Source organism: Dreissena polymorpha, chromosome 1, assembly GCF_020536995.1.
Source record: "Dreissena polymorpha isolate Duluth1 chromosome 1, UMN_Dpol_1.0, whole genome shotgun sequence".
NCBI classification, from domain to species: Eukaryota; Metazoa; Mollusca; class Bivalvia; order Myida; family Dreissenidae; genus Dreissena; species Dreissena polymorpha.
This window is the reverse complement of record NC_068355.1, coordinates 85,239,731-85,267,186: the sequence shown is the minus strand read 5'-3', so window position 1 is coordinate 85,267,186 and position 27,456 is coordinate 85,239,731. Positions and strand designations below refer to the sequence as shown.

The 27,456-nt window shown below is 35.2% G+C and overlaps 1 protein-coding gene across 1 annotated transcript in view; it reads left to right on the top strand.

The window, feature by feature from the left end:
• The first annotated feature begins 2,026 nt into the window (after window positions 1–2,026).
• The window catches only part of LOC127838685 (cytosolic carboxypeptidase 2-like), a 177,655-nt gene continuing 152,225 nt past the window's right edge, over window positions 2,027–27,456 (top strand). The window contains exons 1-6 of the mRNA XM_052366566.1: window positions 2,027–2,243; window positions 2,713–2,889; window positions 9,192–9,233; window positions 9,704–9,798; window positions 24,134–24,188; window positions 26,894–26,999. Of these exons, the coding sequence (XP_052222526.1) occupies window positions 9,776–9,798; window positions 24,134–24,188; window positions 26,894–26,999 (184 nt within the window). The 5' untranslated portion in view covers window positions 2,027–2,243; window positions 2,713–2,889; window positions 9,192–9,233; window positions 9,704–9,775. The remainder of the gene's footprint in view (window positions 2,244–2,712; window positions 2,890–9,191; window positions 9,234–9,703; window positions 9,799–24,133; window positions 24,189–26,893; window positions 27,000–27,456) is intronic.

The window sequence follows — 27,456 nt, the reverse complement described above, 5'->3', positions numbered from 1 at the left end:
AGTAGTAGTAGTAGTAGTAGTAGTAGTAGTAGTAGTGTGTCGTAGAAGTAGTGGTAGTATTAGTAGTAGTAGTAGTAGTAGTAGTAGTTGTAGTAGTAGTAGTAGTGGTAGTGGTAGTGGTAGAAGTAGTAGTAGTAGTAATAGTAGTAGTAGTATCCGTAGTGGTAGTATTAGTAGTAGTAGTGGTAGTGGTCGTCGTAGTCGTCGTAGTAGTAGTAGTCGTAGTAGTCGTAGTCGTAGTAGTAGTAGTCGTAGTAGTAGTAGTGGTCGTAGTTGTAGTAGTCGTAGTAGTAGCCGTCGTCGTAGGTTGTAGTAGTCGTAGTAGTCGTCGTCGTCGTCGTAGTAGTAGTCGTCGTCGTCGTAGTCGTCGTCGTCGTAGTAGTAGTAGTCGCCGTAGTCGTAGTCGCCGTAGTGGTCGTAGTCGTCGTCGTCCTCGTCGTCGTAATAGTAGTGGTCGTGGTAGTCGTAGTCGTCGTAGTCCTCGTCGTCGTCGTGGTCGTCGTGGTCGTCGTAGTCGCCGTCGTGGTCGTCGTGGTCGTCCTCGTCGTCGTAGTCGTCGTCGTGGTCGTAGTGGGCGTCGTGGTCGTCGTGGTCGTAGTGGTCGTAGTCGTCGTCGTAGTCGTCGTCGTCGTAGTCGTAGTAGTCGTCGTCGTAGTCGTAGTCGTCGTCGTAGTCGGTGTAGTAGTGGTGGTCGTAGTGGGGTGGTAGTGGTGGTCGTAGTCGTAGTCGTAGTAGTAGTAGTCGTAGTAGTAGTAGTAGTAGTAGTAGTAGTAGTAGTAGTAGTAGTAATAGTACTTCGTAGAGAAGTAGAAGTAGTAGTAGTCGTAGTAGTCGTAGTCGTAGTAGTAATTTCCTGAAATAAGTTTCCATTATAAATATATTGTGCCATTTCGTTTAAGTGTCCTGCTTAGATTATATAGTATTGCATTGTGTGTATGCATACATTACGCGTCTCAAACTCATAACAAAACGAAAAGTTTCAATATATCGACCGTATCTTGGGCATTGTTTTCACCGTCGCTAAGGTACTGCCCCGTGTGTGACGTCATCGCGATAACAAGAATACGAGTTTACTACCGTTCAAGTTGGGTACCAAAATGGGTACGAGTTGAAAACGGTACGAATTGACGTTTTGACTGCAAACTGAACGCCGAGGCGACTGTAAAGTGATTGCGGATATTCGATCATTAGAAAAACTAGTAATTATTTGAAACCACTGTATATGACGTTCTTTGTTTTTAAATCTTTTTCATTTGGTTTATTTTTGTATATATTTTTATTGCGCATCTACAATCGTGATACATCGGAATTGACGTTTTGACTGCAAACTGAATGCCGATGCGACTGTAAAGTGATTGCGGATAGATCTATTCGGTCATTAGAAAAACTAGTAATTATTTGAAACCACTTTATATGACGATCTTTGTTTTTAAATCTTTTTCATTTTGTTTATTTTTATTACTATTTTTATTGCGCATCTATCGTGATACATCTCGGATTAATAAATCGTCTGCTGATCCAGAGTGGCGCATCTAGTGTTTCCAATCAGTATCCGAAACTGCTGGTCCGTCGTCCGCTATTGCTATTTTTATCGGATGATGAGCTTTTTTGCGTTTAAGTCCTGCAAACGATAAGTTTTCATTTATTATTACGCAATTTTACGGAAGTAGTAAAATAATCGCACTTCTTACGCAACTGTTTAATTAAATTCATTGGCCCTATCATTGTGTAGTGGGGTAGGGGTTCACATAAATGAAAACGCCGCCTAAGGTTCGATGTTTTATGAAATTATGTCCGAAAGTGTATCGGAAATTCTTGGCATTTAAAGAAGCAATGAGATGAGAGAGAAAAACACTTTCGTCTTAATGAATTATTAACATACCATATATAGAAATTAACTTATTATACAACAGGTGATGACACTTATGTGACAGGGCCGGTTCCAGAGGACGCAAATAAGAGGGGGGGGGGGGGGGGGGGGGGGGGAGCACAAAATTTGTTCCACAAAACAAATCAAATGGTGGGGGTGTGGGAAAGAAGTCAGTGTACAATTAGTGGTCATATATCAATATGTTGATACTTTATATAGGTGATTTCAACATAAAGAAGTAGATGTAGAAAAAACGCTCTGTGTTAAAAATGTTTAATTATTTAGCGTGTGATTGATATTCAACAGTACAAGTAACAAATACACTGTGGCTCCAATTTATAGGGGGCTGGCAGCTTTAATCACACTTGAGTTGGTAGGTGGACTCTTACAGTCATTTCATGATAAGTTCTAAAAATAAAGAAGAGAGAGTATTTAGAAATGTAAAATTCAGTTGAATTAACTGCGCAAAACATTTTATTTTAAAATATTGATTAATACTGTTGGTGAATATTTCAATAACCATATTTTATCAGAACTTATATAAAGCTGATTAGATAGGGGAGTAGCTAGATGAAATTGATGTGTACGCAATTTCCAATCACTACGGCATTGGCGAGGTGCGAAGCGCCGAGACGGGGGAGGGTGTGGGTGGGGTTATTCGTCCTCTCACAAAGGAGGTATGGGGGTCTCCCCTAGATTTTTGTTAATGAAGACGCTTTAATATATGGTGGCATTTTACTAGTTTTTTTTACAATAATTTGAAGACGCCGAGTCAAACCCAGTCAAAGTTCTTTGATTTATTGATTGGATAGTGCATTTATGCCATTTCAACAATCTTTCAGTTCTATTGCGGCGGTCTCAGCACCTGATATCTCCTCAGGTACATTACGACAATATTTTCAAGCATTGGACCGTTTTCCCCACAAGAACAGTGGTGACTGAGACATGAATAAACCATGTCACAATGACAAAGTTAAACGTCAGAAAGACAGATTGCAGAGCAGGAAACTCGATCTTCCGTACGTATGTTTACAATTGGTTAAAAATGGGGTATCGCTACCTTGCTGAGCTATTGTGTCAAAAATTCAATGAAAACTCGATCACAACTTATTAATCTCACCATCAATTAAATTTTTAGCTCACCTGATTGCTCGGGTGAGCTTTTGTGATCGGTCTTTGTCCGTCGTCTGTCTGTCCGTCCGTCGTCCACATTTGGTTTGTAAACACCATAGAGGCCACATTTTTTGTCCGATCTTCATGAAACTTGGTCAGGAGATTTGTCCCAATGTTACCTCGATTGATTTCGAAACTGGGTTTGCTGGATCAAAAACTAGGTCACTAGGTCAAAAAAATTAAAAACCTTGTAAAAACTGTAGAAGTTACATTTCATGCCCAATGTAACTTTGTCAAAATGTTTTTCTTAATGATATGTTGAGTCCAAAAGTGGTTCCAGTTCGTTGAAAAACATGGCTGCCAGTAGGCGGGGCAGTTTTCCTTATTTGGCTATAGAGAAACCTTGTAAACACTCTAGAGGCCACATTTCTTGTCCGATCTTGGTCAGAAGATTTGTCCCAATGATGCCTCCATGGAATTCGAAACTGGGCCATGCTGGGTCAAAAACTAGGTCACTAGGTCAAAAAAAGAAAAACCTTGTAAACACTGTAGAAGTCACAATTTATGCCCAATCTAAATGTAACTTTGTCTAAATGTTTGTCTTAATGATATGTTGGTTGAGTTCAAAAGTGGTTCTGGTCCGTTGAAAAACATGGCTGCCAGTGGGCGGGGCAGTTTTCCTTATTTGGCTTTAGAGAAACCATGTAAACACTCTAGAGGACACATTTCTTGTCCGATCTTCATGAAACTTGGTTAGAATATTTGTCACAATAATACCTCGATCGAGTTCGAAACTGGGTCATGCTGGGTCAAAAACAAGGTCACTAAGTAAAAATAAAGAAAAACCTTGTAAACACTGTAGAAGTCACATTTTATGCCCAATCTTGATGATATGTTGGTTGAGTTCAAAAGTGGTTCGGGCCCGTTGAAAAACATGGCTGCCTGTGGGCGGGGCAGTATTCCTTATTTGGCTATAGAGAAACCTTGTAAACACTCTTGAGGCCACATTTCTAGGTCCAAATCTTACAAAAACCTTGTAAACACATGTAGAATTAGCATTACTTACAAATATTTGCATTGCAAAAACCCCATGCAAATGGACAGTACTCAATCAGAATTAATCATATGCTCACACTGCAAAAGGAAACAGATAATTTAGACCAACATATCATTTAGACAAACATTTTGAAAAAGTTACATGAAGATTGGGCATCAAATGTGACTTCTACAGTGTTCACAAGGTTTTTCTTTTTTTTTTACCGAGTGACCTAGTTTTTGACCCAGTATGACCCAGTTTTGAACTCAGTCAAGGTATCAATGGGACAAATGTTCTGACCAAATTTCATGAAGATCAGACAATAAATGTGGCCTCTAAAGTGTTCAAAAGGAAAAATGTTGACAATGGACGACGCACGACTGACGACAGACAAAAGGCGATCACAAAAGCTCACCATGAGCACGTTGTGCTCAGGTGAGCTAAAAAGGTGAGCGAACTAGGGCCATCTTGTCCCTCTTGTTTAATATGCAGGGTTTTTTTTGGCCCGATTTTATAGCCGAAATTCGGCTATGTTCCCAATCCCAAAAAGTATACTTTTTTCCTAAAATGTGGCAAAAAAATCCCAATTGCCAAAAAAAAAAAAAAATTTTTTTTTTTTTTTTTTTTTTAAGAAAGAAGTCTTGTGTGTATATTATCTCAATTTTAAGTCCATTACATCTAACAAAGTATTATATGATTTTTTTCTTTTAATTTAAATGATTATAAAGAGTTAAATCAAATTTAGTATTTCCCTAATCAGTGGACTTTTCGTGTGGAAAAAAGGCTAATGAATACATTTTCCCAATTTCATGAAAATGCCGATAAAATTCCCAATTCCAAAGCCATGGGCTATCTTCCCAAAAAGTGGAAAAAAAACCCTGATATGTAACATTGTGGACATTTATTTTAAACAATTGTGTTCTCCTTAAAAAACTATGGGATATTACCTATTATGAAACACATAGAAAACATTGTTGAAAAGGAATGAATGACTTAAATTACTTAAAAATCTAAGATTCTGATCTTATCACGGCTATTTTATCTTTTTTCACATTCTTTTTAAAGCTAATTGAATGCAATTGTTTCTGTTTGATCAGACCTGAAAAAGCAATGCCCATTTTCTTTCTTTTCTTCGCGTAAAAATGTCTAAAACAGTTTCTGCAGATATTTCTTTGTCCCTGTAAATGTTAAGCAAACCTAATCAGGACATTCTCACTGTTGTCGTTGTGTTCCTTATGTATGTTTTAACCCTTAGCATGGTGCTGAAGGAACGCTCAGCTGTAGCTTTGACGCAGGCATGCAGCCATATATATATATTAAGTATAGCAAAGATCACTTGGTAAATGTATTTGTTCATTGAATTCAGAGTCTCTTGGAGATCAGTTTGGGGATTGCCCTGTCCTGTCCATTTTGTCCACCATCTTCTGATCTTGACTTGGAAATCATCTCTCGTTACCGAAAGTTTGTCTTGATATGCCTGGAACATCTCCTCACCGACCTCGTGTGTTATGTCAACGGCTTTTCTTTGTGAGCAAATGTTGAGCTATGTACTGGGGCTCAGCTTCTAATAACGACATCAGTTGGTCAACGAATGGGAAGTACAAGTTTAGCTTCCAATAGCCAGATGGGTTGGCTACTGGAACATTCGGCCTGTTCTGTTGACGAGCAGCTGCGTCATTCCTCGGCAGAGACGGATTAAAGTTTATTGATTCAGCTAATTCCACCGCTGAGTCGTATAATACATCCCACACATCGGAATCATATCTTTTACGGTTCAGCTTACAGATGACGAAACAGGATTCTTCGACGACTACAAACAGGTCACACCCTTTCATCTAAAGATGATTCGACAATGGCACCAGTTCAGACAATGCATGCTCTACAACGACCAGGGTAACTTTGAAATCAAATCGCCCAATAGCGGCTTGTAAAGGACCTGCCTTATAATCTCCGTATTCTGTTGCTAATTCGCCTAATGATGAATGGGCAGTGGAAAATGCCGCTTTGAAAGTGTAGACCGCATTGGATCTCGAAGCCCAGGGTGTCCTTCAATGTTTCCTCTTGCTGTATCGTCACTTGCAGGGTACTCTTTAATTTTTTTCAATGTCTTTGCGTAATAATCAGATATTAAGGCAATTTGCTGTAAGGAATTCATTACATTCCTCACCAATGGCTCCTTACACATGGATTATACACAGATTTAAGTTGTGCCCATTGCAATAGGTGTATATTGCTCCTGGAACCCAACCCCTTATTCTTGCCTGTACACCTTTGTACTTAAAAGCTATACTGGCAGCTCCGTCATAGCCTTGCCTGTGCATCTTTCCAACTTCAACACCCTTTACTTGCAGGCTTTCTTAAAAAGAATCCGTTAAAGCCTCTCCTGTGGTTGCAGTGCATTCAGCAAATCATATGAACTCTTCCCTTATTCGCTTTTCAGTCTCGTCATTAAAAGGCAAACTGCTCTATCGTAGTGACATCTGTGGCTTCATTGGCAATGTATCCAAAGCAGGGCGTTGTTTTGCAGGCTTTTGCTATATCTTCACTGTGTATACCTCCACAAATTTCAATCAACTCATTTTGAATGTTTTGGGAAAGATAAGTTGTCTTGATGGTTTTTGATTCCAAGTGCTCTCACTAAAGTTTGTTGTCTTCACTTCTATACTTTAATAAAGCTAAGAAGTTACTCCTACCTTCTTCTTGTCCGCATAGAGAGATGTTTTGCTTGCCACATAATATGATGGTTTCAATAATGATACTCAAAATCTTCCTATTCTTATTTACCACTTGATCATGGTGAATGGATACATGCCTTGTGGTGCACATTGCTTTGCCCTCCATTACTCTGATGAAATCATCTGCGCTGGACATAGCAGTTGCGTGACTTTTCATCATTGAGTGACGCTGGATCAGCTTGTTGATGTTACTCCAGTCGGTTAAGCAAGAAACACCAAATGTTTTCGCCTTGAATGTTCCACTTTGAGGGCCAAAAAACCTGAATGCTGCACAATACACGCTGTCCCCTGCCTTTGTCTTTATTTTAGATTTGGACATTTTTTGGATTGGACAGATTTTTGTCAATACATCATATTATATTAATTATATTACATCATATTTAGTCAATAATTGTGGGACATAAAAAGGCCTTGCCATAAATGATCATCATCATAAGATGACACCCATTTCCCTGCCTCAAAGGTAAAGATCAATCAAGTCAAAGTCAAATGTGTTGATCTTACTGCTTTTTGGGACTGTAACTTTTTCTCATTCATCATACATCTTTAAAATGACTAAGCACAAATTACTTGGATGAGGAGACATCATGTTTTGTAAAACACTTATCTGTGAACACTTTTCCCATGAAGATGCGCTTTATATGCTTAAGTCTATTTACGCTATTCTGTTTTGTTCTGTTCTATCTCTTCCTCAAAGGTGAAGGTTAATGTTTTAGGACATTAACAAGTCCAAACTGTGACTTACTGGTCAAATGTCCAATTTTGAAAAATTACAGTTTTTCCTGCAGTGAAACCTCATTATTCATTGTGCACCTTTTAAATAGTTTACCAAAAAAGAGAGTGTGTCATCCCAGGGGCAGATATTACTGTCACTCTTAAGAGCCAAGGTCAAATATTGGCATAGCACAGCTTGTGTAACAAGTACAAGCATTATTGACATTATTTACATGTTATATAGTTTACACCTAACAGTTATTCCCCCCCCCCCTAAAAAAAAATACATAAAAATGCAGCCACTGACAGGCTGATTCCCAATTGCAAAAAGTGAAAAAGGCTGTTTCCCAATTGTACAAAGTAACTTTTTTTACCAAAAATCTGACCAAATTTTCCCCAAAATATGCCAAAGTCTTTACCAATAAACTATCATTGGTTAATTGAGTATATACAGCAATTTATTTCCATAGCACTCTATAATATACATTTTAGAAAGAAGTTACACATGCACTTATAATTATTGGTGTACTGTTATTTATTATGATATAAGTAATGTTTAGTTTTCCCAATATTATGGTCTATCTCGCTTTTTTTCCTAATCAAAAAGGCACTGGCTGTAAAATATAAAGCAAAACAAAATCACTGACCTATTTATTTTAGCTCCAATTCATTTAAAGTACTACTACTGCTTTGAAAAGTTCACGAGCCCGTTTCCTGGGCCTAGAACCAGTACTTGGTGTATATAGTGGAGATCTAAAGAACGCTCCCACAGTGGGGATTCCACCCGTGCCCTCCAGGTCGCTAGGCGAACACCATAATTATCCACTTCGGTATAATTTACATGTTCTCAACAGGCATCAAGGTACTTTTAACTGAAGTTTTGTTCATAGAAACCCCCAATTGAAAAAGATAAAGTTAAAAATCATAGATGATTCTTTCCATTGGTATTTGTGAAACTCTCTGTAATACTATCACAGGTGTAGGGCGCGTGGCCAAGTCACTTTAACACTACATGTATCAATTTGTCATAAAACAATATTTTTTATCATATTGACCAACAAAAAAAAAAATATATTTTTTTTTCTGATATGATATATATGAACATATATATCATATCAGAAAATAAAATTGTAGATTTTTTTTTTTTGTCAATATGATAAAAAAAATTGTAATATGACAAATTGATAGTGTTAAAGTGACTTGAACACGCGCCCTACACCTGTGAATACTATTACATACTTTTTATACATGTATGTTAACATTCAATTCTAAAACCTGAAAAGCCAAGTTGAAAATTACAAGATCATATTATTATTATTTAACTTATTTTTGATTATTCCAAAAAATATTCAACTGTTATAACTCTTAGGTAGTTGAATTTATTTTTCATGTTTTCACACTTGATATGTGGAGATTGCTATGACATGATATTAGAATAATAAAAAAATCAAACTGTACACAATCACTACTGGATTATTGTTGAGATGATAGTTAGCCAGTGTGTTCATTAATCATTATCTTACATGGCCATCACTTTGTACTTCAGATCCTGAACTCTAGGTTGGACATTTTGTTCCCATGTATTATTGATCACATTTCAATTACCGTTTACAGCCTTGAATTGTTATCAGCACACCTATTGATTTAGTGCACAGTTTGTAGTTTTTAAATGTATACAAATAGAAATGTATTCTAATATGTCTTTTATTGTGCTAAATTTCAGATGAATCCGATCAAAGGATTAACTTTTCCTGACTTGATCCTGGTGCGTAAGGATACGTTTAAAGTGTTTAACATATTGATATTGATCATTGAGAAGTTTGGAATGTGAGTGGAAAAAGATTTTGTATTAAGTATTCAATTTAAACATGAGATGAAATAGTATTGGTTAGTGAATGTAAAAAGTTCATGTGGATGTTCTGAAGATTCATTAAATGAATAGGATGACAAACTTGATGAATGAGACTTGGAATATTATCATACCCACATTAATAACTGTTTTATAGTTTACTCTAAATCATGCAATCAGTGGATTGTGAATTATTTATGAAATGTATGATTGATTAAACAAAATGATGGCATTTTATCAACACATAAGAAATAGATTGATTGAATAATTAAACATTTTATGGACGATGGTGTATTTCAAGATGCTGTAATAAATAGAGCATTTAATGTATTCTTTAATTGATTGTTGAAGTGATTATTTTACAGACAATCAGATTGTCTTTTAAGAAACCGGCTGAATGAAAGATGATTTGAAAATCAGTTCATTGGACTTCACAGCGAGGATGCAGGAATCCGAGAATGAACCAGAATTTCAATATGAGGTGAGCAGAAATTTTCACATTTTTGTATAGAAGCAATGTATCAGTATACATGTATAGGATTGTTTTTGTTCTGGTAATTATCTTGTTTAATTCAGGAGTGATGAGAGAAATGAATAGCAACACGTAGCTCAACCTTTAATAAAATATAGTTATTTTCAATGATCACAAAATGGTATAACCATTGATCATCAACAAAAGCCCCATATTTTCTTATTTATTTGCTTTTCCAGTGTTTGATTAAACTGGAAACTTTTTGTTAGAATTATAAAATCATTCTGTCAAAAAAATTATTCATTTCATGTGTTAGTTTTCACTGATTCCAGCAGATTTATGAAAGTTATTGCGGTCTCCTAAAAAGTTCCCAAACGATAACTTGTCATATGGTCTAAAAATCTTGTAACCGTAATACTGGCCCAAAGTCCAATGTATTGGCCAGTCAACAACAATTTAGTTGTTAATCAAAGATTTTTATCTTTACCAGCCAGGATGTAGGGAAAGTTTTTGGATTATTATTTTAGAAAATCATGCAGTTTTAATAGGTTTTTGAAATGTCCTGTTGACTTTTGCAAAGACTGTGTTTGTAGGCAAAATATACGTGAACCAAGTTAGATAAAATTACTAAAAATTGATTCCCTTTAAATAAGATACTTCAGCCAATGATATTTAAATGCCATAATTTGTGTAAATTACCGGTAGTATTGATTGCATGGACCGTAGGTATGTTAGGCTTCAAAGTTTCATCCTAAAGCGCTCTGTTAAGATATTACCAATATCTTTACCATTTTTTAAAAGAAGAAAATGTCAGTTTTCCACTTGAGATAAAAACGTATTCTGAAGCATTCCTTATGATAAAGGGGACAACTTCCAAAATGACAATAGCCAAACAGATCTGTGAGTTAGTGATCAAGGTATTTTTAACTTTATGTTGGGATGAAACTTATGGTGAACTTTTTTTTTTCATTTTGAAGTTTTTGGTAAAACATTTTACAGTAATCTTTCAAAACAAAACTCATAAAGATTGCTAGGTAAGCAGAATTCACCCAATGGAATTACTAACCGATATCAGGCTGAGCATTAAATATTAGACAATCTGAATGCACCAAATCAACATGAACTTTTTAGGAGACTGTTAATATTTGGAACTGAATTAACAAGACGATTCATTTATAGTATAAACCTTAAATTTTAATTTTGAGAGATTGTTATTTACTTTGAAAATTTAATAATAATAGATTTTTGTATGTTTTTAAAAGTATATTTTAAACTACAATTTATCTCAAAATTAACCAACATTCTATTTAATTTGTTCTTAAAATTTGTGTATTGTTCACTTATTAATACTAAAAACTAATAAAAAAAACTGCCCTCGAAATGACTGCAATTCTGATAAAAATTGAACAAAGTCAACACACATTTAAATTTCAAACTATGATTCATGAGTTTTACAGAAATTAGCAGTAAATTTCTCCACATTAAAAAAGCAAGTTAAAGCAATGTTAGTAAAAATTAATCAAAGTATGGGTAAAAGACATCACAGTAAGTGGTCAATATACACATTGAGTGGTTAAAACTTACTGAAAACTTTTAGTATTATATACTTAAAACTGAGTGATTTTAAAGGTTGGAGCTATTAAACTTTAAAAGGGCTCTGTCATGGTATTTTCTAAATATTGTGATTGATCATTTCAAATTATTTTCTGATATTTTTTAATTGGTCTATAAACACAGCCATGATCATGTGTATTTTATGTATCTTTGTCTCTCTCAATGGCTTTATAATTCTTATAGTCATGCCCCTCTCAAAAAGGTGTGCAAAGTGTATGTTTAATGTACGTTTTCCATGCGTTAAACGTGGCGGTTTTGGCACTGCTTTATGTACAATTTTCTTACCAAGTGAGTTTTTAAGAAACAGAAAAACACACCAAAAAAACTGCATATTATGTGCGCTTTATGAGCCCTTTTCACTAGATCAGAAACGTATGCTATTTACTGTGTCAAATGTGCACTTTATGTAGACCAAAGCTGCACAGGTAGGCATGCATAGCCTTGAGCTTACTTTATGTAGACTAAAGCTGCACAGGTAGGCATGCATAGCCTTGAGCTTACTTTATGTAGACTAAAGCTGCACAGGTAGGCATGCATAGCCTTGAGCTTACTTTATGTAGACTAAAGCTGCACAGGTAGGCATGCATAGCCTTGAGCTTACTTTATGTAGACTAAAGCTGCACAGGTAGGCATGCATAGCCTTGAGCTTACTGGGTTTAAGTGTTGTATGTGATTTATGTTATAAAATACAGTTAACATGCACAAATTCTGTTTATAATTTGAGAAAAATAATGTTCAAACATAAACAATCATGAAGGTCAAGAAATTAAACAATAAATGTGTGGACAGTTTTGTTGCAATTGCTTTTTTTATTCCTGGTTCTTGAAAAAAAAGAGGAGCACAAACACCTTAGAGCAGAAAGAATGTATTCATTAAATAGAAATATAAAAATAAAGTGGCTTACTTGATGAAAATATCCACTTCTCCTTCACGGAAATTATAAAAACAAACTATATTGGAAGTAAGTTCCAACTAACCTCACTTAAAGCTTATAAGCTCTAGGCTTCCCATGCCCCTCTGGTATAATAAATACAGTTGTATATGAGAACTAGAACAGTATGTTGTGCCATGATATAATTGTAAATAAATATGTTTCGTATATGTTGTTAGGAAAGGAAATCAGGTCATAATATAAGCCCAAATAGAAGACTGAAATTATTTATTGCAAAATATTTTCCTTTCAAATATTATTTGGTATCCAGGCAGTAAATTGAAAACAACGTATATCTTTAAATGCAATAGATCACTGATATTTTTATCCAAATTATTTTTTAATTCTGATTTCCTTCTTTTCTATTTGATAAGAACATTGATTTCTAATACCAACAATGTTATTTTGACCTATTGCTATTTTCAGCCTATTAATCTGGTTCCCTAGAAAGTTGTTAAGCGTACTTATCAACAAATACAGTAGAAGAGCTAATTTTCAAGCCCAAAACATATTTTCGCAGCTTTTGTTTCAAAACACAAGTGTCTTAAGCCTCTTGGTTTCACTGGTTGGTTTATACATTTAAGTATGACAAGGAATTGCTTCTAAACTAAAGTAAAGGTATGTTTATTAGGTTTTGCAATAGATTTTGCTACTTTAGTAAGTCTGAATTATAATTATTAAAATTAATGAAGTTGTTATAAAATACAAATCTTAAAACACACATTTGATATTGAATGTGACATGAATTGTAAGCCAATAACAAAGTTTCTTCATTAAGATTGTGATCTTTTTTATGAAGAATCCTTGGACAAGTTGTATTGAAATAGTCATTAATTAATTCAATTGATGTGATTATTTATGTAGACACAGGCAACTAAAAAATAACAAGGTTTAACACTGTATTATAAACTCTATTTTGACAATAGATTATTGTTAGATTATTATTATTATTATAATTTGTAAGCTTTTTTGATATTTCAATATGGAAACACTTCTTTACAAATGTATATTCTTTACAACAAAACATCTATTATGTACACGGAATTAACCCTTTAAGTATGGTTTTTACTGTTTTATGGAGACCAATAATCCAAGCTTAGTCCATTTGGTAATATATGTCACAAAGAAATAGATACCCTGTTTTTATTGGAGATTTGAATACTGCTTGTCAAAAAATGAAATTACTTTCAAGTTACCAATATCAAATTTGTATTTCTGTTGAACTGAGCTTTGAAATAAAGACAAACACATTTCAAATGGACGATATATCGATGGTAGTTGATTTCATTTATTAACAAAGACCAGATATGGGTAACTTACTGTGAGCAGTAGTTAAAGTTGACATTGTGTAACTGAATCAAAGACTTTAACAGAGGTGCTAATTTAAGAGTGGAAAAGTAAATATTTGTGGAATAGGGTAGTAGGTTTCCAAATAGATGGTTGTGAACTGAATGATTGGAGAGAAATTGTTTGCATTTGAAGACAGGCATTCTGATTCATTCATACGGATGGAATAAATGACCATGGTAAGCAAAATTTAAATGTGTTTTTAGTTTGTCAACTCTGACACATATTAGTCTCGTCTATCTACTACAATGTGGAATTCAGTGATTGACTAGCTAGATCAGTTTATAGAGTGCTAATGACTAACTATTTAAGGACTGGATTATCTTTAGCCCAGCCTCATAAATTGGATGGGAAATGGTCAGAAGGAATATTCTGCCATTTTTCCCTTACCTATTATTTATCTAAGGCAGTTTTCAGTTTATAGCACAAGTATAGGCACTAAGTAATAGTTTTCCTCTTCAGCATTAATCTTACTTTATTTATTAATATTCTAAAATGCTTTTTAGCCAAAATGAGTACAATGTGCTCATGGTGATATTCTTTGTAAAGGCCCAGTCTCACTATGATGCCGGTGGAGCCCCAGTGCATGATCCGGGATCTACCAGGATGAACCTGGGCACTACTGGGATGAACCAGGGCTCCACCGGGGATGACCAGGATGAACCGGGGACAACTGGAGCTCCAGGGGGAAAGTATTTAATTGTTTAATACCTCCGGGATGAACCTGGAGTCACCTGGAAGGACCGGCAACTACCGGCACGGCATTGGATACAACCAGGACAGCACCAGGAACAACCGGGATGGCACCGTAGCTCCACCGGGGCCCAAACAGACCCCTGCAGAGCTCCAGTTGTTGCCGATGGTGCCCTGGTTAATGCCGGCAGAGTCCCGGTAGAGCTACAGTACATCGGTAAACTGGTGCTCTGCTGGGACCCCACCCGCATTCACCAGGGCTCTGCCTGGGCATTAGAGGCGATGACCAGGGTTAAACTGGGCAGTTGCTGTAGCTCTGTCAGGGTCTGATGCCTGTATAGCCCCCTTGAGTGCCGATGGAGTTACGGTATACTGGGGCTCTGCCGGAATGCTGCCGGCTTTCACCGGGGCTCCACCTGGACATCACCGGCGAACACCCGTGGCTCTTCTGAGGCTTCACTGGGATAAACCGTAGCTAGTCCGGGGTTGACCGGGACCGCCAGGTTGTTGACCGGCTTCAACACGGGCGGCACGGGGAAATAGTATGACTGCGTTAACAAATTTCTACACATTCATCCCGGTTCTCACCAGGCGACCAGTGTTAGCAAACGGGGATGGACTGGGGCTCTACCGGCAATAGTGAGACTTGGGCTTTATCAACTTTTGTCTGTTGTGTGTTGTGCCGCGTTAAGCGTCAACATTTTCCTTGTTAACACTCTAGAGGCCACATTTATTGTTCGATCTTCATGAAACTAGGTTGGAAGATTTGTTCTAATTATATCTTGGACGAGTTTGAAAATGGTTTTGATTGGTTGAAAAACATGGCTGCCAAGGGCGGGGCATTTTTCCATATATGGCTATGGAAAAACCTTGTTAACACTCTAGAGGCCACTTTTTTGGTCAGATCTTCATGAAATTTAGAAAGAAAATTTGTCCCAATGATATCTTTGACATGTTTGAAAAATGGTTTTGGTTGGTTGAAAAACATAGCTTCCAGTGGGCGGGGCATTTTTCCTATGTGGCTACAGTAAAACTTGTTAACACTCTAAAAGTCACATTTAGTGACCTATCTCCATGAAACCAGGTCAGAACATTTTGTTCTAATGATATCTTGAACGAGTTCGAAAGGCTTCCAATTTCTTGAAAAACATGGCATTTTTCCTTATATGACTTTAGTATAACCTTGTTATTACTCTAGAGGCCACATTTATTGTCTGATCTTAATGAAACTTGGTAAGAAGATTTGTCCCAATAATATGATGGACGAGTTTGAAAATAGTTCTGGTTGGTTGAAAAACATGGTCGCCAGGCGTCGGGGCCTTTTTGTTATATGAAGTTTTTAAACCTTGTTTACATTATAGTGGCCACAACTATTGTCTGATCTTCATGAAACTTGGTCCGACTATTTTTCCCAATGATATCTTTGATGAGTTATAAAATTGTACCAGTTGATTTGAAAACCATGTCAGCCTGGGGGCAGGGCAGTTTTCCTTACATGGCTGTAGTAAAACCTTGTTAACACACTAGAAATCACATTTATTGTCCTTGAAACTGGGATTAGATTGAACGTAGTTCCTGTTTGCGAAAAAACATGACCTGACGTAGGGGGTTGGGCATTTTTCCTTATATGGCTTTAGTAAGACTTGTAAACACTCTTTAAGTCACATTTAAACTCCAGTCTTATTGAACTTGGTCAGAATATTTTTCAAAATGATATCTTGGATTATTTTGGAAACTGTTCCAGTCTGTTGAGAAGCATGGCCGCCAGGGGGCTGGGCATTTTTCCTAATATGACTATACTTAAACCTTGTTAATCTCTAAAAGTCACATTTATTGTTCAATCTTCATGAAACTTGGTCAGAACATGTGTTCAAATGATATCTTGAGCTGAACAGAACAGGTCAGTTCCTTTGTAACTCAAATGAGTGACATAAATGGGCTGTTACTATACCCTCTTGTATGATTCTATAAGTTGGTACAGAAATCAATTTTTTAGCTCACCTGATTGTCCGTCGTCCATATTTGGTTTGTAAACACATTTCTTGTCCGATCTTAATGAAACTTGGTCAAAAGATTTGTCCCAATGATACATCGATCGAGTTTGAAACTGGGTCATGCTGGGTCAAAAACAAGGTCACCAGGTCACAAAAAAGAAAAACCTTGTAAACACTGTAACAGTCACATTTCATGCCCAATCTTAATGTAACTTTGTCAAAATGTTTGTCTTAATGATATGTTGGTTAAGTACTAAAGTGGTTATGGTCCGTTGAAAAACATGGCTGCCAGTGGGCGGGGCAGTTATCCTTATTTGTCTATGGAGAAACCTTGTTAACACTCTAGAGGCCACATTTCTTGTCCGATGTTCATGAAACTTGGTCAGAAGATTTATCCAAATGATACCTTGAGGGAGTTTGTAACTGGGTCATGCTGGGTTAAAAATAGGTTACTAGGTCAAAAAAAGTAAAACTTTGTAAACACTGTAGAAGTCACATTTCATGCCCAATCTTCATGTTACTATGTCAAAATGTTTGTGTTAATAATATGTTAGTTGAGTTCAAAGGTGATTCCAGTCTGTTGAAAAACATGGCTGCCAGTGGGCGGGGCAATTTTCCTTATTTGGCTTTAGAGAAAACTTGTAACCACTCTAGAGGCCACATTTCTTGTCTGATCGTCATTAAACTTGGTCAGATGATTTGTCCCAATGATACCTCGATCTAGTTCAAAACTGGGTCATGCTGGGTCAAAAACTAGGTCACTAGGTCAAATAAAAATAAAAATATTGTTAACACTGTAGAAGTCACATTTCATGCCCAATCGTCATGTAACTTTGTCAAAATGTTTGTGTTAATGATATGTTGGTTGAGTTCAAAAGTGGTTCAGGTCCGTTGAAAAACATGGCCACCAGTGGGCGGGGCAGTTTTCCTTATTTGGCTATAGAGAAACCTTGTGAACACTCTAGAAGTCACAATCTTTGCCCAATCACCATGAAACTTGGTCAAAACATTGGTTTTATTGATATCTCAGATGATTTCGAAAATGGTCCCGATTGGTCTAAAAAAAATGGCTGCCCGGGGGGTTGGGGCAGTTTTTCTTATATGACTATAGAGAAACCTTGTTAACACTCTAGAAGTCACATTTTTTGTCTAATCATCGTGAAACAAAGTCAAGACATTGGTTTTATTGATATCGCGGGCAAGTTGGAAAATGGCTCAGATCAGTGAAAAAAACACTTTTTTTGCTCACCTGATTGTTCAGATGAGGTTTTAGCATCGATCTTTGTCCATCGTTCGTATGTACGTCCACATTTGGTTTGTAAACACTCTAGCATTCACATTTCTCAAGCATTCTTTATTAAAGTTCCTGAGAAGCTATATGGACACAAGATCTCAGTCAAGTTTGAAAATGAGCAAAATTGCATACTAAATGCCAGAATTATTGCCCTTAGATTGTCAAAATTTTCATTATATTATACAAAATCCATGTAAACACTATAGAGGTAACAATTTTGTTTCAGATTTTATGAATCTTTGTCATAATATTTATTTTTGTAAGCAAAGTTTGATGTTTGGTCATGAGGGGTCAAAATATAGGTGACCAGGTCAAATCTTACAAAAACCTCGTAAACACTCCATACACCAGAGTTTTGGTTTAATAATGATGAAACTTGACCAGGATGTTTGTCTTGACAATATCTAGGTCAACTTTGACGTTTGGTTATGTGGGGACAAAATCTAGGCCATGGAGTCTAATTTTACAAAAACCTTGTAAACACACTAGAGGCCATAGTTTTGGTCCAATAATGATGATACTTGACCAGGATATTTTTCTTGATGATATCTAGGCAAAGTTTGACATTGGGTCATGCGGGGTAAAAATCTTGGTCACGTGGGTCAAATCTAAAAACCTTGAAAACACATGTAGAATTAGCATTACTTGCAAATGTTTGCATTGCAAGAAACTCATGCAAATGGACAGTACTCAATCAGAATTAATCATATGCTCACACTGCAAATGTAAACAGAAGAGAACCAATCTAATATGCTCTAAAGTACTGTATTTTCAACTAAGCAATGAACAAGACCTTGTAAAGAAAGGTGAGCGAACTAGGGCCCTCTTAAAAGAAATAAAGGAATATCCCATGTACTGTCATTTTTCTATGGAAACATGTGCTCATAACCAGCAATTTATGTAGAACTCAATTATTCAAGAATGTTGCTGTTCATTTATGCTAATAAAGAGTTGCTTGCAAGTATCAGGTTTATGTTGGCAAGCTATACACCAGCTTATCCTGGAAAAGTGTGTCTGTTAACTGACTTAGCCTCTATGTCAAGAAAGTTTGTTTAAAATTACAAAACATCCAAATAAAACAAAATGTATGTATAGTGCCTGAAAAATTCAAGTGATCTTGAAAGACTGGGTGGGATTGGAGCCGCAGGCTTGCTGACCCAACGGTACTTCTTAAATGTCAGGAATCTCACAGCCTTAGTCCTGTTTTTGTCGCCACTTGCTCACTTGAGGAAAATAATTGATATGTACATTGTATCTTGTGCAGTGAGTTTCACATTAGATATGTCAAAATTAATGTCAAAATATTGTATTTCAATTATTTATCCATGCCCCCATATGACCTCAATCAAAGATGGGATTTATATAGGTTTGCTTTAGTTTGTCTCACAGTTTTCATTATCAAGTGCAGCATCCTTCAACAAAAAATTTTCTTAACACAATAAAATAAACATCTTTGTTGGCATAATAACTTGGCAATGTTGGTTTATCTACTGACTAGCATAAGGGATTTTAAGTTTAGTCCCTTTAAAGCACATAAACACTCAAAATCAATGAATATATCATACAATGTTTCAAAAAATAAAGTTGACACATAAAAATTAATGTTCCTTTTAGCAATAGCCAAAATTTCATCACTAGATGTGGTCTGGTAACATAGATTTTTGCGATACAAAATGCTTGTTTAAATTTTTTCGTGTCACAATATATTCAATGTGAATTTCAGGCTTCAATATCCGAACGCGAAATTGGCTTTGGACAGCTTTGGATGCATGACATAGTTGTTATGAATTTGTTGTTCTTCCGACACTGCCCGAAGCCAGTCTCACGTACGCTCGTAAATGTACGGATATCATGGTGGGAAATTAACATGGAATATATTTTTTTGAAAAAACAATCGAACTAGCATTTGTATCTTGTTATATCTATGTTACCATACCACATCTAGCTTTGACATTTGGCTATTAATTGCTCTAAGAAACACTGGTTTTTTATGGGCTATCTTTATTTTATGAAATATTTTGCGAATTTTCGTTGTTTTGAGTATTTATGTTACTTTTAATTATTGAAAATTGTCATTTATCAGAGGCATAGAAACCCTCAAAACATTAGGGAGGCGGTCCAGTTTCTGTACTGGGAACATAAAGGGGTTCGTTTGAGAGGGTTGTCCTCTCCTGTGGTTCCGAAAATGTTTACAATTACAATTAATATGGTGCGTTTTGGGGGAAATTTCATGTTGATATAAATGCTTGATTTTTGTCTCACTCTCAGTTTGTCATGAAATCAGTTTGTCAAATGCCGCAGACGACGACCTAGAAATCTCAACAGTTATTTTTGCCTTTCCAAAAACTCGTGCTGATTAGAACATAAAATAAAGTAAATGTTTATGTATTTTAATGACAGAGTTTAACAAGTGATATGAGAATGAGAAATAATTACATTACCATTACATTCACAACACTAATATTTTATTACTGATGGACATGTTTAACACCTGAAACAGGAAGACTGCAATAGATAACCACATGAAAATACACAACAACCAATACAATATGACAAGATTAGTCAAGAATCTAGCGGTATCCACATTTCGTGCACTATTAAAATACTGAACCACGGTGAATAAATATTATTAAATTAAGTTAAATAAACAAAAATTAAGGCATAATTCATTTTTAAAGTCCCTAGAACTGATAAGGAATACTCATTTTGAACATTAAACAATTACATATATGATATTGTTTCAATGATTGCTAATCAAATAATAACTGTTATACTCAGAGAACAAAAATATTTTCAATCAAATTAATGTTTTTCACGCGTATATTTACTAAGTGGCAGTTACCTATGAATTAAAGCAATCAATTAAAATTAAATAATAGCCTGTCCTTTATCAAAACACTGACAGTGCAATCACGGAAAAGAACAATAAAACAATTAACGCAATGACTTTTACCCGGGCCCCTGGTTTATGACACCTAACAAGGGATATTGACACATTTCTATTGGCAACCTTGGAGCAGACGGAGAGAGGCAGTCGTCGAAATTCGCACTAGTCCGACAGCAAAAAACTAGTAATTTTTCTTTCGGGCTTGTAGGAAATCCAATAGTACAAGCCCGACGTGCTTGTACAATTAATTAAACAGAAAACGAGTTCCACTTTCATTTTCAATATTTGTAAACAAAGTTTTGAGCCGCTTAAATCAACAGCCGTTTATGTTTTAACACACTGCGCACACGTACTGGGCAATCAGCCGATAATTGGATTACTGCGCATAAAGCGCATGGTTTTGTTGTTCCCGGATTACTATTATGTAAAATAAATGTTTTGCGTTGCGTTCGAGACACAGAGAGTAATGGCCGAACAGTTGTCATTCAAGTACGTCGTTGAGGAATGTGAATCTGAGGTAACTGTGATTGACGCATTTGTCAACTGGCTTTTTGTAGAATAACCTTGCACTTAATTGCTTATATATTTTCTGGTGGTTCAGGTTCGCTCTCTCTTTCACATGGATATATGGGATACATTTCTGCTATTTTTTTACCTAAACTTTATGTATATATTTATAATTGTGATTTGATTGAAATCTGTGAGTGAATTTAATTTCTTCTTATTTCAGGATCCGAAAGAGGCTGGCTCAGATAACGAGGAAGCTAACTTGGATGAGGGTGAAATTAATAAGAGATTTGTATTGTATTCTAAAGATTGAATAAATGAATGCTTCTTTGGATGTTTTATGTTATGTTTATCTGCATTTTTAACAAAAATGTTTGGGCTAGTAAAATCTGACTCGGGCTTGTTCAAATTCCCATAGTACTAGCCCGACTTGCTTGTAGATTTAAATCTGAATTTCAATGACTGGAGAGGACACATGGTTTCTGCACTGACTGCGCGTGATTACAAAAATACTGGTTTTGGGGCGGCGATTTTTTGGGATTTTACATTTTATTTATATAACGACGACAAGTCGAAATATTGGGGAGGCAGACGCCTCCCCTGCCTCCCCATTAAAATACGGCCCTGTTTATGCCGTAATTATTTTGTGACTACAATACTTTTCATGTGATCAGATTTCATAAATATATTTGTCGGAATTGCCATAATATCCAAGTTCTAAAAAACAGTCGAATTGCCTCTACTATTGTTGAGTTATTGGCCTTTTATTGTCATCACGAAACTTTATGTAAATAATAAACAGGACTATCTGTATTTATAAATGAGCAAAGTTTTTTTTTTTTAATTATGGCACTTTTGTTTTAGTTTTTTTCACTTTGTGTTTTACAATTTTTCAACGTTGAAATCCAATAGTTGTTATCTGGTATTCACCAAGCTTTATATTTTGAAAATAATTGGTTTTTTAAACAAAAAAAAGCAATGTAATAATTAAAAAATTACTGTTAGTATTTGTCTATATGGTACATTTCCAACGTCAGGGATATCAGATTTCAGCTTCAAGGTAAAACTAGCAGTGAAGACTTTTTTGTAGATGAAAGCATGTTTTGTCACATTGAAAACTGCAGTTTAAACAGATCTCTGTGAATTGTGCATGAACAGATAATGAACAGATTATTAAATGTTTGCCTTTTATGTTTTGAAATTGTGTATGAAGTATTTTTGGAATGATCATCATTACTGCAGACATAATTATGACTATTTGGTTATACTTATATTTTAACACAATGGTAATAGCAATCCATAATTATGGTAAAAAAAATAGAACTGCAGAGATTACAAATAGTTTGTTATAAACATCTTCATTTATTTTAAATCAGCAGTATGCAAAGTAATTTTTTTTTTAAGTGTAACAATACTACAATAGAAAACATATTTTACATATATATACATAAATATAATAGATATACATTTTTGTAAATACCAGTCATAAAATTACAAAAAAAATGTTTGTCTGGTATTATAACCAGCACTATAAGGTTTGCAGGTAAAATACAAAACCTATGAGAATTTTTTATTGGTTAATTGGTAAATTATTTGAACATGTTTAAATGTAATTCTACAGGCTTGGCGAAATTGCCGGTCCGCCGGTCCTGACCGGCAGATTTTCATTTGGTCCGGCAGGATTAACAAGAATGCCGGTCCTGGCGACCGGCAAAATGTGAAATGACTACAAACAAATCTTTTTTTTTCAAAGTTGAAAATTCGAAGAGCAAACCCCTTACTACATCATGAAAATGAAATCGCTCATTGTTTTGATGTTTGCAAAAGGTTTGTTACGTACAATTAGCAAATCCAATTGGTTACACAACACCTACTTCAAACTCAGTCGAAAAATCGGCAACTGCCTTCTAACAAAAAAGATCTTGATAGCTTTGACATATTTTTCGAGTAAATAAGGACATTAAAATATCATAAAATATAAAAATTCTTTATGAAGCATGGCTTTTAAAAAGGTTGTTTATTAAGTATAAACAATGTTCTAGTGATAACACAACCATTTGCAGACGCCATTTTTCAGAAGTGTAAAGAGAACAGTGCATTATGGGGCAGAGCTTTCATTGGACGAGCAAATTTAAATTTAGATTGAATGCAATACGTTACATGTACAAAGAACTGTTATATTGCATCATACACAGTGTCATGTAAAAATCGTGCTTCCCGGGGACTTTCTGATACCAGGCAAAAATGAAAATGAATCTCTGTTAACAATTACACTGCGTTAGCATGCAAATGAATCATCTTGATTATTTAATTAATTTCTCGTACACGTTCTGAAAAAGTAATGCCTTTATACTAAAATGATAATTAAATGTCAGGAAACTTGTTTTATACTGTGCGCAGTATATTTAACAGCCGGTCTGCTCCAAACTGCAATTTCATCAAAGTACATGCAATTATGTTTTAATCGTTTTGAATAATTATAATTTGATAATTATTCGGCTTGCACTTACGTTATTGAAATTAGCGCACCGAACCGCTGATAGGGAATACATTGTGCATGTAATAAACACTGACACGCGAATTTTTCGCACCTTTATTGACATTACACAACATATTAACACCAATTAGCTGCCGGTGTCGTTTAACCTCTAAGCGATTAAAATCGGTTTAAGGGACGGTTGAATAAAACGATCAAGATGTGATTGCTGCCATCTTTGAATTTTCTAGTTGTTTTTTTTCGGTCCGGCTCAATTTTGTCCGGACCGGCACATTTTCTGAAATGCCTGTCCGGATGACCGGCAGCTTTTTTCCACTTTCGCCAAGCCTGATTCTAATCCCTGCATACAATTGAAATTCACGGTGCTGTACTGGTGCAATAAAGTATTTTCAGTTTAATTATCAGTAGCTTTTTAATTGTTTGAGCAGTAGAAGTCTTAAATGAAAACACATGATAAGTTCATCAGGCCTACAGAAATACAAATAGAGCCGAAGAAATATATGAATTTCAGGTATTTAAATACTTTAAGAAGTTTGCGTATATTGGTTACCATGGTCAATGGCTGCTATTTTTATTTCAGAATCCCTACGACAGTTTTATGCGGAAGCACCTTCAGCACTATGGCTACTACACAGGTATGTTTAAGAGATGGTAGAAGTGTCCTTTCAGACATAGTTTTGTCCCCACTAACTGTTGGTTTTGAGGTCAATATTGGAATCACTAAAATAAGGGTATCAACTTGTTTTTGAAACATTTTCTTTGTAATATTGAACAACACAGATTTAAATTTTTAATGATTTCAATTGAACTGTGGCTTAAGTGTAAATTAAACATTTTTAACTTAAATAGTAGACTATTGAAAATAATTGATTTTTAATTGAATTTAATTACTCTTAAAATCAGATGTTTATATTTGATCACCAATGCCATTTAGCAATGCACTTAAGTGTGTCACTTAAAAAAAATCAATAATCATTTTTATAAAATATTTTAACACTCCTTAACAAATATTTGTATGTCTTAGTTTATGTTTATTGATACACAGATAAGGTGATTTTATTGATCAGTGATACATCACTCAGGGTTAGAAATTGCACAAAATCTGTCTTTCATATTGTACTGGCAATGATAAAATTCATTAAACTTGTATGAGATTTCCATAATCTCATATCCTAAACAATTGCTTCACAAGTTATATCAGAAAATTGAATTAAACAAATCCTGGAATATTTGAATCCCTACTGCAAATTTATCTGTAAAATAAACGAAATTTAATGTCATATACTTGCAGTATAACAATTGATTTTGGTTGTTGTTATTGTATCCTTTTATAGATATGTTTAATTATAGGACTTGCACAGTGCATAGTGAACCAGCTGTTATTCATTTTAATATCTATCAGATAGAAAATTGAAGATTTAAGATTTATTTTTATCTTGAAACTGAAATATTCAAAATAATCTATCGATCGAGCCTATACAAGTCTTGAGTGACTTAAAATACCAATAACATTAATTCTGCAGTGAACTATTCTAAATCTTCCATGTTACTTCCCTTGACAGTAAAGATTGTTATTTAAGTCATTTGCTTCTCTGTGTAATTGTAACCGATGCCAGTGTAATGCTTTCTATCATATTTTGTTTTATTGATAAACACTTAAAAATCTAAACCATCTTCAAAACAATCAACCCAGCATGAACAGGTCAATAATGGGCATGGGGAACTATTTCCAGACTATAACTAGATTTTTTATCAGAATCAGACAAGTTTCAAATTGATAGAAATTAGTACTAAGTGACTTGATGCAAAATTATGTTAAAAGACGTACTTGGGCAGGGCAACATTTTCGCAAAGTTATTAATATATTGATGACAAACAAAGCTCACTCATATGAAATCCTTAGTATAGTATAAACCATTATTTGAATGAAATCATTATTATGTCATACATGCCATACGTCCCGGATTGTCCGGGATAGTCCCGGAAATGAAGAACGTGTCCGGCAGTCCCGGAAATCTGTCAAATGTCCCGGATTTTACAAAATCCATATATACATGTACCTTATCTTAGGCTTAACTGCACCTCGAATCTGTGTTCCCACTAATCCGCAGCATCTCCATGGCAATGCCTACCCAAATAGATGACTACATGACTACGTTACGTGTCAAAATCGATCAATTTAATAACAGGGGTCCCCTTATCATATCTATTGTCTCAAGTTCGCAGTCAAACTGAAAAGGCGGCATTGTTTTATGTGGTTTTTAATTGGCTTGAATACATGTATACTGATTTTATGGCAGTTTGTTGGCGCATTCTTTGAATGAATTAGTCAGCAGTCATACCTGTACCTGCAGTAAGATCATGCAGACGACGAGTGACGTAATTTTCATACACGTGTGATTTTATTGCATTATGTTGAATTAATTACAAACAACTGTAAATGTTTCGTTCGATTCTCAAATGAGCATTATTCAATTTGTAATCCGAAACACGCTTCCGAATTTTAATGCTTACGTGACATTTACAAATACTAGCGTCAAATAAACAGTGCTTTATCCTTTGTCTCAATAAAAAGCGCGAGAAAATTATGCAGACATGTAGAACGTTGCATGGAAAGTGTGGGTGTATTTTGTGTTGTATAAAAACATGAACATCACGTCAGGCGATTTATGCATGTTCAGTGGGAAAAAAACGCCCTGATTGGACGTTATTTCATCACATCTTTAACAAAGTTTTTATGCGGCCTTGGATACGCCCACGTGTTTCATGCAGATGACGTGACATGTACACATAAGCAATTTGGTGCTCTTTTCTAACACGAAAAACAAGTGGCTTGTGTTAAGTAACGGAAGTAGTAATGTTTAATTTGACGTTTATAGATCTAGTGTATTTTGGATAGGCTTTCGAACTTAGCAATTTACGATGTGAAAAAAAATGCGTACCCAAAATGCTTATATGTCTATATATATCGCTATATGTATACATGTCCTGGAAAATCGGCAAAAGTCCTGGAAAATTTAGCTCAATGTCCCGGAATCGGTCTGAAAAATTATGACATGTTTGATTATGTGGATTATATTAATTGGATAATTATTGTTTGTTTTTACTCATAAGAACTTGTTTTCAAAGTTGTAGGTATATACATATATTAATATCTTCTGAATTGTGATCAGACAATTACACTTGCTTTACTATGAATTGAAAGAAAATTTCCCTGTTCAATGCTCTTTGATCATATAATGTATTTATTGAAAGCAATAACCTGTAAATGAAACATATAGAGGATATTTGTTCATGTCAGTGTAAGATCGTTTATTATTGCATTAACTCTATCTAAAAGGCCCTCTGGCAGGGTGCAGAAACTTTGCAAAAGGAGTGTTTCCTCATGCATGCAGGGATAAAGGCAATGATTACTTCAATCCACTTTTCAAATTATACCATCTCAGGTATGTGCACTCTCTTGACAACAGCTTTATTTATTGGCAATGTTAATGAAGTTAATGTTATTTACTCAACACTTTCAAAAGGCTATGCTGTAAATGTAAGTGTTTATGTACCTTCAACATTCCTGCTGTATGCGTGATATACTTAAGTGACAATTTGTTGGCAGTATTAATTTTTAGAAAATACAGTTGCAACGAAATAAGATAGACCTGTACGAAAGAAACATCTATGAAAACAATGACGTATTCTGACGATATTTATATCCGTCACGACCAGTAAATTCCACAATAATTCCTAATTTCTTACTTTGCGCGGCTGCCTTTCGAATTTGCAATAATCCACTGTTTAAACACTTTTAAAATCGAAAACTGCCTATCTGAAGGTAAAGCCTCGTCATTTCTGATGATGACCGAGTGAGGCATATGTAAAACACAACCTTGAACTGTATGACGTCATATG